Raw genomic sequence first — 15743 nt, 5'->3', positions numbered from 1 at the left:
ATATGGATGCGCCAGCCATACCTTAGATCCCGCCACAGGATGTTCCCCCTGCTCCGTCATTACAATTCCCCCACTTTTCCTCCCGTTTTATTATTCTAGGGTTTTGGTGTTTTAGGACGTGGGGAAGGAGCAGAGATGCCTCTCAGCTCCCCCTCCCCGGTCCAGCTAGGCCTTGGATGATGCTGCAGACTGCAGCCGCTGCAACTCGAGGACACGGATGAGGAGGAGGAAGGCGATGCTCAGGAGAAGCAGCCAGAAGATAACCCAGTAGTGCTGCGGGAAGAAGAGCCACGGACGCCACAGCTCTGCTGCAGACCCTTTGGACCTGGGGAGAAAGTGACCAGGGACACTTGTCATCCGTGGGAGAGAGCACATCCCACCTCCACCCCAGTGGGGGACAAGGAGGATGTTTAACTTAGCCCCGAACCTCACTGGCCCTTTTCCAAACACAAATGCAACAAGCCTGGGAGAGCGTGGGCAACCCGCAAAACTGAGGCACAGCAAAATCCCGGCCTTCCACCACTAAATCCCCCAGCCCCTGCCCAAGTGCTGGCCACCTGGGGACCGGAGAGAGGCCAGCAGCCATGAGGGGGATGCTGGGCACATGCAGGGTGCTGCTCACGTCAGCCCAAGCTGCTCCGGCTCCTCGTCCCCTGCACTTGAGCCTCTGCCATCTGCCTCAGCCACCAGCTTCCCGGTCACAGCGCTGTCCTGGCCCCGTGGCTCCAGTTCACTCCTGGGAAGGGTGAGGACAGGGTTGGCGCTGTCCCACGTGGGCTAGTGGAGCCGGTGCCATGGCTGCCCGGCCACCCAGTGCAGTTACCTCTGGATGCTGGGCCAGCGCTGGGCCCCCTCTGGCTCCGAGTCACCTGCTGGGGCTGCTCGGCTGTCGGGGCTGGCACCTGGCTGGGCACCGAAGGTGGGAGCATCAGTGGGGACCCAGAGCCCCAGCAGCACTGAGCCTGGGGACACAGCTCCTGACTGTCCCCACCGAACACGTCCTTACCAAGAGCTGCTTGGGGATGACGGCGATGCTGACTCTGCGGCGGGCAGACCCCTGCAACAGAGGGGCTGGGGGTGAGCACTGTGCGGCTGCTTCTCACCTCCTCTTTCCCATCACCTCCCCAGCACAGGCAAGGGACTTCAAGGAGAAGGGGCATTGCCAACTCCCACTGGCCCTGGAGCTAAGAGGGGAAGCTGGAAAGCCAGGGAAGGTCAAAGCCAAGAGGTTTATGCCTGTCATTACTGCTGCAAGCTGTTCTGGTGGGGCTGCCTAACCCCCTCCCCTACCTCTGGAGCTATAGGGGAATCAGTGTCACATTCAAGCTGGTGCTAGAGAACAGCCAAGCCTGTGGCTCTTGCACTGTGACCCTGCAATGGAAGAAGGATCTGCCTGAGATCTCTTGGACAGGCAGCCCCCAGCTTGCTGTCTACCAGCAGACCTCCAAGGCTGCCCCTACATTTTGCCTCATCCCTGGCACTTCCAGCAGATCTTCCCTGCAGCAAGCAGCTGGCTGGAGTAACATTGCTTGGGGCCTAGTGGATGTGTGGGGGCACCCAGCTGAGCGAGGGCAGCAGGGCATGGGGAGGCACTGACTCCGAGGCTCTTGAACCGGGACCATTTACCTGCTGGAAGGTTCTCTTCAGGGGGTGAGGTCTCAGCCGTGGCTCCACATCATCTGGGAGCAAAGAGAAGCCACCTTACATCGTCCCCCAACACTAAGATGGGGCTGATGCACAGACAGTCACAAACCTCCCTGCCATTGAAAGCTGTCCTGGCCATGTGCTCTGTGTGTGGCACAGGTGGTGCCCCAGGCAGGGGGACCTGTCACATGCACAGCAATGGCACGTGTGGGCCTTGGTGTTCAGGAACAGAGTCCTTTTTGTGCATGGGGCCCCACTGCCCCGCATTCCCAGCTGGGTTACGGCTCTCCGGCCACCAGCACCTGCTCCCACGCCGATCTGCTGTTCCACTGTCCCCTCACAACTGTCATCAGCTGTTCCCTTCACCACCCCATCCATCAGCTGTTCCCCACCCCTGGTCCTCAACTCACACCACCCACTGGCTCTGTGGCGCAGGGTCACACTGACCCTCCAGAGGGGCTTGGGACCAAATCCTGCAGGGTTGCTCCGTGCAAACCCCGCAGAGGCCCCGGCGGCAGAGCCCACCTCACCCTGGATCTCCGCCAGCTGCCGGTTGCGGGAGTTTTGCTGGATCAGGCGCTTCATCTCCTCCAGCTCCGCGTGCTCCCGCATGTGGTGCCGCTTCAGGTTCTCCACGTGCTGCACCATCACCTCTGCTGCTCGGCTCATCCGGGCCTCCTGCAGCCAGGCAGGATGGGGGTCAGGGCCCCCATCTCCTAAGGAGCCAGGTCTCTGCCAGTCCCTCCCTGAGCATCCCACGGTGCCTCCACCCAGGGAGTGCAGCTGCATCCCCTTCCTGCTCCCCAGGGCAGGCGCATGGATCCTTTGCACTCTCCTAAGCGCAAACATGAGGTCAAGGCCAGCGCCATGAGAGGAGGGACAGGCCCAGCAAGCCCAGGGATGAGTCCCCCAGGCCTGTGTGTAGCACCCTCCATCACTCCCAGCCCTGGGCTGTGGACATACCTGGTGTACAGCCCCCAGCTTCTCCGCGGCACTGGTTGCCCGCTCAACAGCTGCTGACAGCACGGCCAGGTTGTGCTGCAGCTGCTCCAGCACCTCCTTGCAGCCTGCATTGGCAGAGGATCGACCCAGCCTCTGTGGGGGGATAGGATGGAACTGCTGGAGCTGGCACTTTGAGTCGTCCAAATCCCTCTGGGGCTGGGTGTTCCCAGCATGTGCCCGCCCCCTGCCTTGGTGCCCACCTACCTCCAGGGCAGCTTGGCACTGCCCCAGCTCCTCCTGGATGTTTTCCTCTGCTGCATCCCTTGCCCGTTTCTCCACCTCCACCCGTTGCTGCAGGGTGAACATATCGCAGCGAAAAGCCAGGGCAAGGTGGGCAAAGGCTGCCTGTGGGGTGGGAAGGCGAGAGGTGGGACATGGGGGCAGAAGGGAAGCCACCGGGGCCGTGTGCTGCTGTCCCCAAGGCACAGACAGACCTCCCAGCGTGCCACCAAACAGGGCAGTGCTAAAGTTAATCAGCATTTGTTTGGCCCCAGCACCCCGTTAGGCTGCTGCATGCTGGGGACAGTCCCTTGAGATGCCAGCCCAAGGAGACACGTCCCCCAGGCAGCCGATAACACATGGAAATCTTGAGCCCTCCTGGCAAGAGCACGCGCCGGGCAGACGCCAGCCCTCGCTGCGGGTCCCGGCTGACGGCTGAGCCTGACTCAGCCCTGGCACTCGCAGGGAAATTATTTTTATTAGCGTGGCTCCTGCTGCCTCCCCGGCTAAGGGCGCTCTTCAACAGCTGCAGAGCACTTTGTGGGATTGCCGGGCGCTCAGAGGACCGACTCATGGAAATGCAGCTGCCTCCAAATGCCAAAAGCATCTCTGGGAAAGGGTTTATAAGGTGGCTGCCAGGGGACTGCGGTGCCTGCAGGAGCAGGGCACAGCCCTGACACTGTGAGCCAGCAAGGTGTCTGTCCTTCTGTCCCCCTTCCCCAGCCCACCCGGAGCCCTCACCTCCAGATCCTGCTCTGTCAAAGCCACCCTGCAGAAAGAGAAGTGCTGTCAGGGATGGAGGCATCATGGGGGCTGCATGATGAAAATGCCCTTGTTCTGCTCCCAGGGGTGCCAGCCACCACGAGAAGTGAGAAGCCAAGTGCCCATTGTGTGGACAGCAGCTCTTGTGCAGTGGAAAAGGAGCAAAGTCCAATCTGAACTGTGCTGTGCCCTGGGACCCCCCTGTCCTGGAGCCCCCAGAGGGATGCAGGTGCTCACTGGTCTTACCTGTGCAAGCCAAGTCTGTCCAGCACTGAGAGCTCACTGGGAAGACTCAGCAGCGGCTCCTGCAGTGTTTCTGCACCTGCAGGAAGGCAGTGGGGCCACAGAGACCACACATGAGGGCTTCTGCTTGGCCTTCCCTCCTCCCTCTGCCCTCCTGTCTTAGCAGGGGTAGGTCCCCATGTTGTGGAACCATCCCAATCCTTCCCCCAGCATCAGGGGGCTTTAGGTCCCCCCGGCCAAGTCTCCCCTTCCCCGTGTCCCCACCAAGGGAGATGACCCCCATCAGAACGTGTTCCCATGCTCATCCCCAACTGCTTCAAGCCTTCCCCTAAGGGGACCCAGCTGGGATGTGGGATGGGGACTCACTCACCTTCTTCAGTCCTGTCACTGACCCCAGGGTGCACAGCCTGCTCCTGCACGGCCCTGCCTGGCTCCTGAGAGGCACAAGAGTGCTGTTGGAGCAGACCTCTCCCTGGTGCTGCACAGCACCCCGAGAAGACCAGCACAGAGGGGCTGGGGGCCTGGCTGAGCCCAAGGAACCAGGCAGGGAAGGCCCCCCCACCTGTTGGCCTCCCCTCCCTCTCACCTGGCTGACTTGCTCCACGATCTGCTTGCTCCCAGCCAAAACCCGGCCTGGGTGTCCCTGGGGACTGCTCATCCTGCCTGGGGACAGAGAGAGTGGTGGGCAGCAGGGTCCCCTCCCCAGCCTGACACCACTTCAGGAGACACCCCCAAAACTGCCACTGGCACTTCTGCAGCCTGCGGGCTGCCAGGGACATGAGCTGCCAGGTACTTCCCAAAATATCCCCGTGGGTTTGAGGGAGCTGGAGCTCAGCTGCGCAGGGCAGGGGGAGGAGGGCAAGGGATCCAGTGCAGAGCGTGGGTTACAGCTGGTGAGGCAAATCCGGGGGATGGGGTTGGGGTCCCAGGGTTGGAAGGGGTTGCAGGCAGGTGCTGTCAGACCAGGGGACACCCTCCTGCTGCTCAGGGAGGGAGGGTGGAAAACCCACCCTTTTGACCCCACCACCCCCTGGGCTGCCCTTACCTTCATCCGGAGATGTGAGGAGCCCGCACAGCTCTGCCTGCTGCTCCCTGTGGAGGGAATCCCGGGTAATCCCTAAAGAAACTCAGGAAGCATCGGCAGCATCCCACCCCCCACGCTCCCCCAGCTCCCTCGATGGGGCTGCTCAGGACCTGGGTCCCTCCCGAGCATCCTCCACAGCCTGCTCCGTCCCTGTCCCGCTCTGCCTGCCCCGGGCGAGCCGCCCCCTCCGCTCCTGCCGCTCCTGCCGCCGCCGCAGAGCCCCACAGAGGACCCGCCGAGGCCGTTCCCAGCCAGCAGTGAGTCACCAGCTTTGCTTCAGCACTGTCTTTTTTTTTTTTTTTTTTTCCCCTCTGGCTGCCAAGCGGACCTCGCTGCGAGCCGCCCTCTTCCAGCACCACAACAAATGCAGCCGCCGACAGAGCCCAGGCACCATCTCACAGCACCCCCATGGGGATGGCAGGCCCCCCTAAAAGTGCACGGGGACGGGTTCATCATCCCAAAACCTTGTCCCGGGTGCCAGAAAGTCTGGCAGCTCTGTAGCATCCCTGCTCGATGATGTTGGAGGCCACCAGGGGTGGCAGGTCACCAGCGTGTGGAGACACGGGCTGCTGTGCAAAGAGCCCTCTGCAGCCCACGCTGGAGCCCAGCACCCAACCGGGAGAGGGTTTGAACCCCCAAACTTTTACCCCTGGCTCTGGAAAGGGCTCTTCCCTCACCTCCTGGCAAGGCTGAGCGCAGAGGCTGCAGGAGAAGGGGCCACCATGCCGAAACGATGCTCAGTGTCCCTTGCCTGGCACTGCCATCACTGTCCCATCCTTGCTAGCACCCCGAGAGCCGCTGGGTGAGCTTTTTGTGCACATACCTCTGAGGTGAGGGGCTGGGTGGGCAGCTTGTCCTCTGCCGCTGCCGCCGCCGGCGTCCCTGGGCCGGTCCCTGCGCCTCCTCCTTGCCCTGTCCCAGTGAGGTCCCTTCCAGTGGCTTCATTTGTGAAGTGCAGAGGCTCCAGGACCAGCACACCTATCACGAGAGACCCACATTAGCTGCGCGCAGATGGAGAACGCCTCTAAATGTTGTATTTTTAAAGCGTTTTCTCACCCAGCAGGAGCTTCGAGCTCCTCTGCTTAGCGTGGAGGCATCTGTGGGAAAAGAGGTGGGGAGGCCCGCTGTGATTCAGGAGGAGGCTGGTGAGATTCGGATGGGCACAGAGCAAGGCAAATGAGAAATTCAATGGAAGCCTCATTTCTGGGCAGTGCTGAGGGTGGGTTTTCCTGCTTGCCATCCCCATTTCCTTCCCCCAGGGCAATGCTCGTTCTGGGCTTGTGATGTGGGTCAACTTCATGGGGGGAGGTAGATTTGCACCCACCCCACACTGTGAGCACCCAGTGCAGAGTGGGAGCAACCCCCTGTTCTTGCAGACAGGGCAATCCCTGAGCTCCCAGAGACACAAATGTAAAAGATTTTCAAATCTAAAGGAACTTGGACAACCCGTTGAAGCTGTTTTACAATGTTGAAAGAATCACAGATGCACAAAGTCCACAGAGCCTCTCCCAGCCCAGGGTAAAGTCGTTGTGCACAAGTGACTGTCCTGCAGTGACTCCTTGCAGGCTGTGCCCATGGACATGCACATATGGGGCAGAAGGAGAATTTTTTGTCCAGGACAGGAAATTCAGGAGAGATCTAGGGGGACAGAGAGCAGGGACTGCTTGAAGCCCCACGTGCATGTGCAAAGCCGTGGCCAAGCTCAGTCTAGGTCACCCCAAAACCAAGCAGGGCCATCACCCAGCTCGCAGAGCCTGTTCAGCGCTGATGAAGGTGTAAAAAGCAGCACTTGGCACCTGTCAAAGCCAGCCCATTTCACGCCTATACAGTGGGAATTGTCGCTGACACCTCCACCCAGGGGCTCAGGCGCCCCCAGCCAGCAGGGATCAGCCAAACTCATCACACCATCAGAGTCCTCTGGAGGGCTGGTCCCTGCTGCAAAGTGCTCAATCCATCACAGCCACGGCAGACCCTGCAGGCTGCTGCCTTCCCACAGCTCTGACAGCCTCACAGACACTCGCTCCTTATCTTTGTGTTACAGATGGAAAAGATACGACGCACGCAGCTGGTTTAGCATAAGGAACCCCCTGGGATGCCAGACCGGGCGCTTTCCCTCAACTCGGCGACGAACAAACGCTCCCCGGGTCATCATTACCTGCCTGAACTCCTCTCAAGCAGCCGAAGGCAGATGCTGGGGCCACCCAGCCCGGAGCCGGCGCTCAGCTCTGCTGGGCCCCCATCAGCCCCGGGAGGGGGTCAGGGGCACGGCGTGGCCGGCAGTCGGTGGGGCCGCGGTGCTGGGGCCCCGCACGGCGCTCGCTGCGGCGGCGGAGCCTCCCCGAGGGGCAGAGCAACCGCATCTGCGGCAGACGGAGCTGCCGGGGACGAGCCCGATGAGAGAAGGCCTTTAAAGGAGATGCATGAGGGCGGCTGGGAGCTCCCCGCGCGGGCCAGGGCGGGCAGAGTGGTCTGCAGGTGGCCAGGAAACCTCTGCTTTTGGTGCGGGGCCAGAGCTTGCACCCGCAGGCTGAGGAGGTGACAGAGCTGAACAGACCAGGACTGCTCCCTCCGTGCCCGGCGTCTGCGGAGCGGAGCAGAGCCTCAGCGTCTCCCTGGCAGGAGGCTCAGGGCAGGGTGGTGGCGCTCAGGAGAGATGGGGGAAGCCCTCCGTGCTTTCGTGGGGGGCACAGCACCAGGCTAAACCAGGATGGCTGACGAGGAGCCCCAGTAGCATCTTGTTTGGTGATGCAGGGAAGCCACTCTGCCCAGGACCCCCATCCCTCCTGCCCCTCTCAGCAGCCTCACTTTCTCCCCAGCCACCACCCCACTGCCTCAGCCCCAGCCCCAATCCCTTTGCTGAAATCCATCACATCCTCTAAAGCCGCTTTCTTCCCCTAAGGAGCTTACAGGGAGTCAGGCTCGATGTCCAGCACTACCAGGAGGCAGCTACTGTTGCTCCCCCTTTGCCCAGGGACCCCAGTGGACCCCTTGGGGTCTGCAGACCTTGTAAGCCCTGAGAGGGCAGACAGCATCTCCCAGTGCTGGGGCACGATTGGCCCAGGCTCTGACCCCCCTGCCAGAGTGAGAGCCCAGAACGCAGCCCCAGCGGTTCCCAAACAAGGGGAGTGGAGGATGGACACCCTTGCAGAGCTCCAGCTTCTTCCCCAGGAGCAGCAGCTGGCACCAGGCAGCAGCTGAGGCTCCATGGTCTCTGTTCCGGTGTCCTGGCAGGCCCAGGGCTGCCCCTGGAGGACACAGACCTAAGGACACCATTACACAGGTGCCTCTATTCCCTCCCACACCCAGGCGAGGGTTAACAAGAGGCAATGCCCCTGTTCACAAACCATCCCGTTCAAAAGCCTCCACAAGCATTTACTAAAAGCATGCAGGGATTTTTAGGCATTCTTATTTTTAACCTGGGAGCAGCTAAATCGTGACTGCAATCTAGGTATCACAGAGCCTCAAACACAGAAAAGCAGCCCAGTTCCCCTCACACAGACCTGTTCAGCAGGGATGAACAAGACCCTGCTGGGAGATCTCCAGCCCAGAGGGTTGAGTGGCACCACGTTGCTGCGGGCTCTGGCTTTGTCCCCTGTCCTCCTTCCAGCGAGGTCCCTCACAGCAGCTACAGCGACAGCACCTTCCAGGGCGCCTGCAGTTGAGCTGAACTTGCAGCTCAGATCACAGAGTGTGGTCATCTGGTCATCTGGATTATCCACTTCTTGGAAGAAAGCTGCTCAGGCTGACACTGACTGGTGCCACTGATGTGGCAAGCACGACTTACAGGTCTGTGCAGGGGCCCAACCACAAAGCAGCACCCCAGCCCTCCTGCAAATTCACCTTTCGGTGGCCCTGGCTCCCCCAGCCGACAGGGACCTGGCAGCCACCAGGCTACCCAAGAAAGAACCTGATTTGTTTTAGGATTAAAAGGTTGTTGGCAAAAAAACCCCAAACAACCCAAACAGATGAGAAGGAAAATCCCTCTTTCTTTTTATTCAGTTTTAAATCCCAAGTGAAAAAAATAAATATTGCTGAGCATTCCCCAAGCAGTTCAGCCTCACATTTGGGTGTCACAGCCCCCAGGTTTCCAGGGAGAACTGCATCAGCATGTTGGGGATTACACACATGAGATTAACAGGCTGTCACTGGACATGCAGCTACCTCCGGGGAGAAGTGGGGTGACCCCCAGCACTGCTGCAAGAGGGGACACAGCAACAACCTGGAGCTCCTGGTTGGAGAGGGGCAGCAGAGGGGCAGTTTCAGCCCCTTCCAACAAGGTGCTGCACGGCCCAAGGCTCCTACACGGCTCTGATGTCTGGTGTTTAACATCCACCTACCCCACACCTCTGCTCACCCCAAAGAGGTTCTTTGCTGTCTGATAACAGCCCCACGAAGGCACTTGGGGAGTGGAGGAATCATCTTGTCATGAAACTGGTTCAAAAATCCCTGTGGGAGGGTGTGGAGGCAGCAGAGTGGACAAGCAACCCATGCAATTGTATGTGATGAATTTCCTTCAAAAAAACCCGAGAACTACTAGGCCAAAAAGGGAATTCCCCTCTGTACCATGAAGTAAAACTCCACAAGCAGAAGAGGAAGCAGGTAAGGAACCACTGCCAAGTATCACAAATAAACTGGCTGAAAATCCCACACTGCCTTCTACCTCCAGCCTAGGAAAGGTCTTGGACAAAGCTCCAGACCATTCCCTTCACACACACCGCTATTAAATCAGGACAAGGACAGAGCCAGTCCTGGCACTCCCACCACCCTTGGCCAAGGTTCTGCTGAACTACAAAATCTGACTGATGTTTTATGCTGCATCCACCTCTCTGCACTGTTCAGGATGGATTTTAAAGTTCTTGAAAGGGTCAAGAGAATCAAAAGCAGTTTTCTGTGCAGCTGCTGCCAACCTCCATATAAACAAGCAGTCTTCCACCAGCATGTGCAGTGTTCCCAGGGTTTGCTCCCAATTCTCCTTACGTGATTGTTATCTGCATGCACACCTCAAAGGAACCCACAGCTGATAAGCTGCAGCCAGGAGCAAAACCAGGGCTAAGAAGGCTCTTTCCACAAGCCAGTGGCCATCTCCGTGTGACCGACAGCCACGGCCAGATGGAGCACTGAGGACAATAACACCAAGGTCACTCAGTAGAAGCTCTGCAGGGAAACTGCAAAGATCAGAGCCTGCTACCTAATAAAGCCACAAGAGCAGGCTTAGACCTTGGTGATCATGGCACAATTTCTATTTATGTCGTGTTTTGGGCAGCCCTACAATAGCTTCACTCTACACAGCCATTAACTCACTGGAATGCAAACACATCAACAATCTGGCTCCCTGGAGGTTTCTGTCCTCCAGCTAATGTGGCCTTTGAAGCCTCATCAGTCCACTGTCACCTAAAATAGCTTAAGAGATTCTTTATATAAAGAAATCTGTACTCTCAGCCCTAAGAGTGTCACCTAATGCTTCAGAGTTCCCCTCCTCTGGCTGGGCTCTAAATATTAACGAGCAAACCTGAAGCAGTCACATGTCACACCTGCAAGTTATGATTCTCCTTCTCCCTTTGTAGATGTTTATGGATTTTTAAATAGCTCCTGAAGTATGCAATGCTTCAAAACCTCCATTGAAACCCTAGCTCTGCCTCTGAGTATCCACTCTCTCCCATCCTTTTCTTCCCAATTCTCAAACCAGGAGGTGCCTAGATGAGGTTTCCAGTGGGTACTTTCAAGAATACAGGATAGAACTTTGAGCACAGTCATGCCATACAAGCACTTTCCATTAGGGCAATGAGAAGTGTCATCATCACCAGAAATGTGTCACACACAGCAGGGCCCCTAGCAGACCTGGCAAATGGGGAAGAAAGGTGGATATAAAGCAGAACATCCAAATTTTCCAGCTAAGTTCAGCTGGAATTCAGCTAAATCCCACTCTCCTGCACCCAGAGATCTGTAAATCCCAGCAGATCAGATACACAAAACAGCAGCCCCGCCTGCACCACTCCAAAAAATGGCTTGGCTGCTGGGGAGGAATGTGGACGTGCACAGAGCTTGGAATGAGCTGCGGTAAAATCAAGATAGCGAATTAAGTCCAGAATTATCAACTTCGTGCAGCCTCAAATCAATGTCTGTCCTGGTTCAGTGACGTGTTTTGGGCAGTAAGAACTCAGGAACTCCCCCACGGGTTGTGTCCTGCCTGGCCCCCACAGCCCTGCCCCCATCACAGGAGGGCCAGGCTGAGCGTGGCAGGCCTGAGGGAGATACAGAAACACCTGGAAACACATTAATTGTTCAACCAAGACACCTCTGAGCCCCAGGGAGTGTGGGGGGCTGGGATGGCACTGCCCAGCAAGAGCCCCCTCACACCAGGTGCTGCCAGGAGGCCCCAGGTGCTCTGTGGGGAACAGATGCTGCTCGCAGGGTCCCACCTCACCAGGGGAAACCCAGTGAGGGGTGGGCTGTGGTTGCTGCTGTGCAATGAGTGTCCTCCTTGCAAGGAAGCTGTCGCCTTCTGATTCCTTTTGGTGCTCACCTGAGAAAAGAAAAAGAAATCAAGAAGAGGAAAGCCACTGCCATGCACACCACGGCACAGCTCCATCATGGCTCTGGCACAGCTCTGGCACAGCAGCCGTGGCACCTTCTGGTTCCCCACCCCTGGGGCAGCCTAGGGTGCAGAGCCTGCCATCCCCCACGACAGGGACCCCTGTCCCCACCTCACCTGGCCCCTTCCAGCACAGCCTGCAGCGATTTCTTCAGCGCCGCGTTGCTCCGATCCAGGACTGCAGCCAGACTGCTCCGGTGAGCTGGGGTGACCTGGGATGGAGGCAGCACGAGCTCAGGGTGCTGCCCTGCCAGGAGCCCACCTGAGACCTCTGGGCCTGGCTCCCAGGCCAGCTGCAGCCCTGGCTGGTGGCTCACCAGGAGCTGCAGGACCTGAGCCTGGCCTCGCTCACCTGGCTCTGATATGCCGTGAGCACGGCCGTCACCAGCTTGGCGTAGTTGAGCGACGTGGCGAAGGCTGGGGCCTGCTGGCACAGAGTCAGGACCAGGAGATCCAAGAGCTCAGGGGGCAGCACCTCCTGGAAAAGACCCAGGAGCAGGTAGGAGAGTGGGTCCTTTCTCCAGCACTGCTGGAGTCGTCAAGGAAACCCGTGGGACAAGGTGGGCCCCTCACCTGCCGCCCCAGCACAGCCTGCAGTACTGGCAGGAGTTTCTCTGACAAAGGCACCTCCAAGACTTGGCTGGAAGGACAGTGAAGAAGAAAGGTGCTGCCCCACGGCCTTGCTGGTGCTCCCAAATGGCTGGAGCCAGCTGGACCCATCCAGGTGGGTGTGAGGCCAAAGCAGAGCTGTCAACCCCGTAACCCCTCACCTTAGCACCAGCTGCACAGAGTGTGGCTCCAGGCACTCCTCCACCAGCTCACACATCAGCTTGGTCTGCTCAGCACCTGCAAGGTCAAAGCAGCAGGGAAGAGCCTCCAGAGGCTGCCAGATCCATGGGGATGTGCCTGGCCCTTCCTGGCACCCCTTCACCCAGGTGTATGACCCAGTCAGGACAGGCAGAAACCATGCAGTGCCTCCTTCTGCTGCCCAGGATAATCCTGCTTCATTTGCCCGGCTGCAGCAAGGGTTTAAACAGCACCAGTCTCTGGGAAAAGGGGACGCTACTGTGGCAGGGGTTCACCCCCTCCTCATGCCAGCATAGCCACCCTGGGGCAGTTCTGGCCCGAGCATTAGGAGCTGTCAGGAGCCCTCCAATCATGGAGGTATGGCAGCTGTCCTTTGGGAAAAATTAAGCCCCAAGCCAGCCTAGCCAGCCCTCCCACTCCAACCCATCTCCCATCCCAACCCCCAAGTGTTCACCTGCCCAGAAAAAAACAGCCCCATGCCTCCGTGGTTCCTAACACACGTTCCACATGACAAATGCCTCCCAGGAGACAGCACCCTGCAGCTGGGCCCCTCTCCAGCTCCCAGAGGCAGCCACGCCTCCCACGAACCCACCACACCTTCCCCTGGCTCCTGCAGCACCGCAGCCACCAGCACACGGCAGAAGGGATGGGAATACTTGGAGCAAAACGAAGCGAGGGCAGCCATGAGGTGTCGGGAAGGCGGCTGGGTGAGGGACAGGACCTAGGGACGGAAAAGGCAGGAGGTGGGGACAGTGGAGAGGGAAACGGGGAGCAGGAAACCTCTGCTGCCCTGGCACGTACTCGCCTGAGGAAGAGCTGCTCTGCCAGGATGGCTGCGCTGGTGTAGCTGAGGTCAGGGGTCAGAGCCAACAGCCAGCTACAGAAACACACCAGGAATGGCTCGGGGCACGTGGAGAGCTGGAGGAAGGAGCACAGCCCCTGGAGCTGGGGATGGCAGAGGGGAAGGGACATTAGGGACAGCAGCAGGCCCCCTGCAGTGGCTGCAGCAGGGATGCTGGGGCTCACCTGGCTGGGGGAGCAGTTGTTCAGGATGCTCAGCTCGGGTGGGGTGCGCAGCTCGGAGTGCTGGAGGGAAACAGAGTCCTGAGTAATGCACCAAATCAACCAACCCACAAAATATGGGTTCAGGGCTTTTGCCTTCCCTCCATGTCTGTCAGCATTGAGCCCACAGGCAGCCCCTCACACCTGCAAGGTGCAGGCAGGTGTCTGTATCCCAGCCCAGAGGAAGTGACAACAGGGTTTTTTATCCCTGTCCAGCTGGCCCTGTGAAATCCACCTCCTTTTCCACCCCTTCCGAGGCCCTGGCATGAGCCTGTTTAGAGCATCAGCTCCAGGAGAGAGACAGAAGCAACCACTTACACTGGACTCCTGCAGCAGCAGCATTTTCAGCCTCTGTCCATGCATCTGAGGGAAATGAGATGAAGGAATGAGCATCAGGCTGTAAAAGCTCACTGGCTGGAAGGGGACAGCAAACCCTACCCAGTACCTGGACAAAGGACTGGACCTCCGCTGCCAGCTCCGTCTGGGAAATCTTCCTGAGCTCCCCAACTGCATCCTGCTGGGAGCTGTCCGGAGCAGCCTGATCTGTGCTCTGAGCAGACGTGCCCCCTGAAGGCTCCTGGGGCACCTCCTCTTCCACCCCTGCCACATCCCCACATTCCTGGGGCCCCAGGGGCTCAAATGCCACCTCCTCCAGCAACACCCTCTTCCCCTCTCTCTCACTGTCCAACTCCAGGCTCTCCTCCAACACTTTCTTGCGCTTCTCACCTTGAGGCACAGAATCAGGGGCATCAGGCTGCTTGCTGAAGCACCAGTTCAGTTTTCTTTGCCCCTCTGGTTTCTTCTGGCCAATTTTCTGGCACAGGTCCCTAAGCTGCTGCTGACACGCAGAAGACAGGGAAGTGGGAGATGGGAAGCCCTCCTCTACCCTTGGTCCCTGCCGGAGCAGATCCCCCAGTGTCTGCACCCAGGGATCCACGTGGGAATCTTGCTCCAAGGCCTGGAGCAGCCGGTCCAGGCAGTCCCCCGGCACCGCATCCCGCACCACGAGGAGCAGGGAGAGGAGGTTTCTCTGGCACAAAACGGGCAGCAGCAGCAGCCGTGGCTTGCTGGGTAAGGGGAGAAAAGGAGAGGTGACTTGTCAGAGCAAATCCCCGTGTCCTGACTCCAACCCGCCCCGTGGAGCAGAGTCTCACAGCACTAGCAGGGAGCAAGAGGAGGCACCTAATGCCTTCACCAGCTTTTGCAGACACAAGCTGGGACACCGGTGGGTCGCTGCTATGATCCCAACTTCATGTACGAACCGCTCCACCGGGGGAAGCAGATGCGCTCTCCCAAACTGTGCACCTGACACCCACAACTCCCGCAAAACACCGAGCTTTAGAAGCGCGTCCGACTCACACAGCCAGGGTGTCCTGCGGCCCCTCCAGCGCGGGCTCCTCGGCGCACACGGCCGCGGTGAGAGCCTGCCAGGGGAACGCCTGCCCCGGTCCCTCGCGGGGCTGGCCCCGCTGCAGCACCCGCAGCGCGGCCATCGCCCCGGCGGGGCCCGAGGACAGAGCGTGCAGCAGGAGGCGGCACGGCCGGGGGCAGCTCTGCAGCCAGGGCGGGCACCGCGGCTCCATCGCTGCGGCGGGGGCTGCACAGCTGCCTGCGAGACACGGAGAGACCGGACACGGTCACACACACGGGGGAGAGCCGGGCATGGGTCCCAGCCGGACATGGGGCACACACAGGGGGGAGAGCTGGACAAGGGGCACGCATACCGAGGAGAACCGGACACGGGTGACACACAAGGGAGAGAGCCGCACACGGGTCACACCCGAGACAGCCGAACACAGTCACACCGGGGAGAACCGGGCACGGGTAACACCGGGGAGGCCCGGGACGATCACAACCTGCCTGCCCGTGCTCCGCGCCGACCCCGGCACCAGCTTTAGGGGCGGCCTTTACCCGCCCTCCCCACCCGAGGGTGCGGGAGCGTCCCTGCGGTCGCAGCCGGGCGGGAGCACCGCCAGTCCCTCCGTGCCCTCCAGAACCCGGGGGCTGGCAGCGCCCGCATCCCCAGCTCGAGCCCCGCTGCCCTCCCGGGGGTCGTTGCTGGCGGGGCTCCCCCCGCCCCGCTGCGGCCCCCGGCCCCAAGCCCTGCCCCAGTCACTGCCGCGCCCCAGGCACCGCCGCCCGCCCCCGGGGCAGTCCCGGGAACACTCACGGATTTCGCCGCGTCCCCGCCGGGCTCCGCCCGCTGCCCCCGGGCCCCAAGGCGCCGCTTCCGGCCCCGCCTCCGGGAAACGCGAATCGACCGCGCGCAAACGAGCTCTTTATGCAAATACCCTTAAATTCCATCCCAAACACCGCCTTCGCGTCCCC

At 59.9% G+C, this 15743-nt stretch overlaps 2 protein-coding genes across 7 annotated transcripts; both read right to left on the bottom strand.

The window, feature by feature from the left end:
• Positions 1-70: 70 nt before the first annotated feature.
• Positions 71-8828, bottom strand: LOC104692392 (inositol 1,4,5-triphosphate receptor associated 1-like). Of its 5 annotated transcripts, none has more exons than XM_019288987.3 (16): positions 8455-8475; positions 6011-6051; positions 5778-5932; positions 4916-4962; positions 4457-4533; positions 4241-4304; positions 3874-3949; positions 3607-3634; positions 2851-2991; positions 2608-2739; positions 2175-2322; positions 1627-1679; positions 1007-1057; positions 824-906; positions 623-736; positions 71-325 (listed from the first exon to the last, which is right to left on the bottom strand). In XM_019288987.3, exons 3-16 carry the CDS (start codon positions 5897-5899, stop codon positions 166-168), a joined length of 1296 nt encoding a protein of 431 aa, XP_019144532.3. In that variant the 5' UTR covers positions 5900-5932; positions 6011-6051; positions 8455-8475; the 3' UTR covers positions 71-165. The 5 variants fall into 5 exon arrangements, 4 of the variants coding, with proteins under 4 accessions (XP_019144532.3, XP_010402712.3, XP_019144530.3 ...); XM_010404410.4 differs by lacking the exon at positions 8455-8475 and adding an exon at positions 7110-7706; XM_019288985.3 differs by lacking the exon at positions 6011-6051 and having other exon boundaries at positions 8455-8828.
• Positions 8829-8920: 92 nt separating this feature from the next.
• Positions 8921-15685, bottom strand: FANCE (FA complementation group E). 2 transcript variants are annotated; one of them, XM_039565536.1, is made up of 12 exons: positions 15586-15685; positions 14775-15024; positions 13861-14482; positions 13734-13778; positions 13380-13439; positions 13155-13298; positions 12951-13074; positions 12317-12392; positions 12120-12186; positions 11899-12024; positions 11664-11758; positions 8921-11477 (listed from the first exon to the last, which is right to left on the bottom strand). In XM_039565536.1, the coding sequence occupies exons 2-12, from the start codon at positions 14996-14998 to the stop codon at positions 11474-11476; spliced, it is 1587 nt and encodes a 528-aa protein (XP_039421470.1). In that variant the 5' UTR covers positions 14999-15024; positions 15586-15685; the 3' UTR covers positions 8921-11473. The 2 variants fall into 2 exon arrangements, with proteins under 2 accessions (XP_039421470.1, XP_039421471.1); XM_039565537.1 differs by lacking the exon at positions 15586-15685 and adding an exon at positions 15140-15472.
• Positions 15686-15743: the final 58 nt, after the last annotated feature.

Source organism: Corvus cornix, chromosome 26 (assembly GCF_000738735.6).
Source record: "Corvus cornix cornix isolate S_Up_H32 chromosome 26, ASM73873v5, whole genome shotgun sequence".
NCBI lineage: Eukaryota > Metazoa > Chordata > Aves > Passeriformes > Corvidae > Corvus > Corvus cornix.
This window is presented reverse-complemented; position numbering and strand designations above follow the sequence as displayed.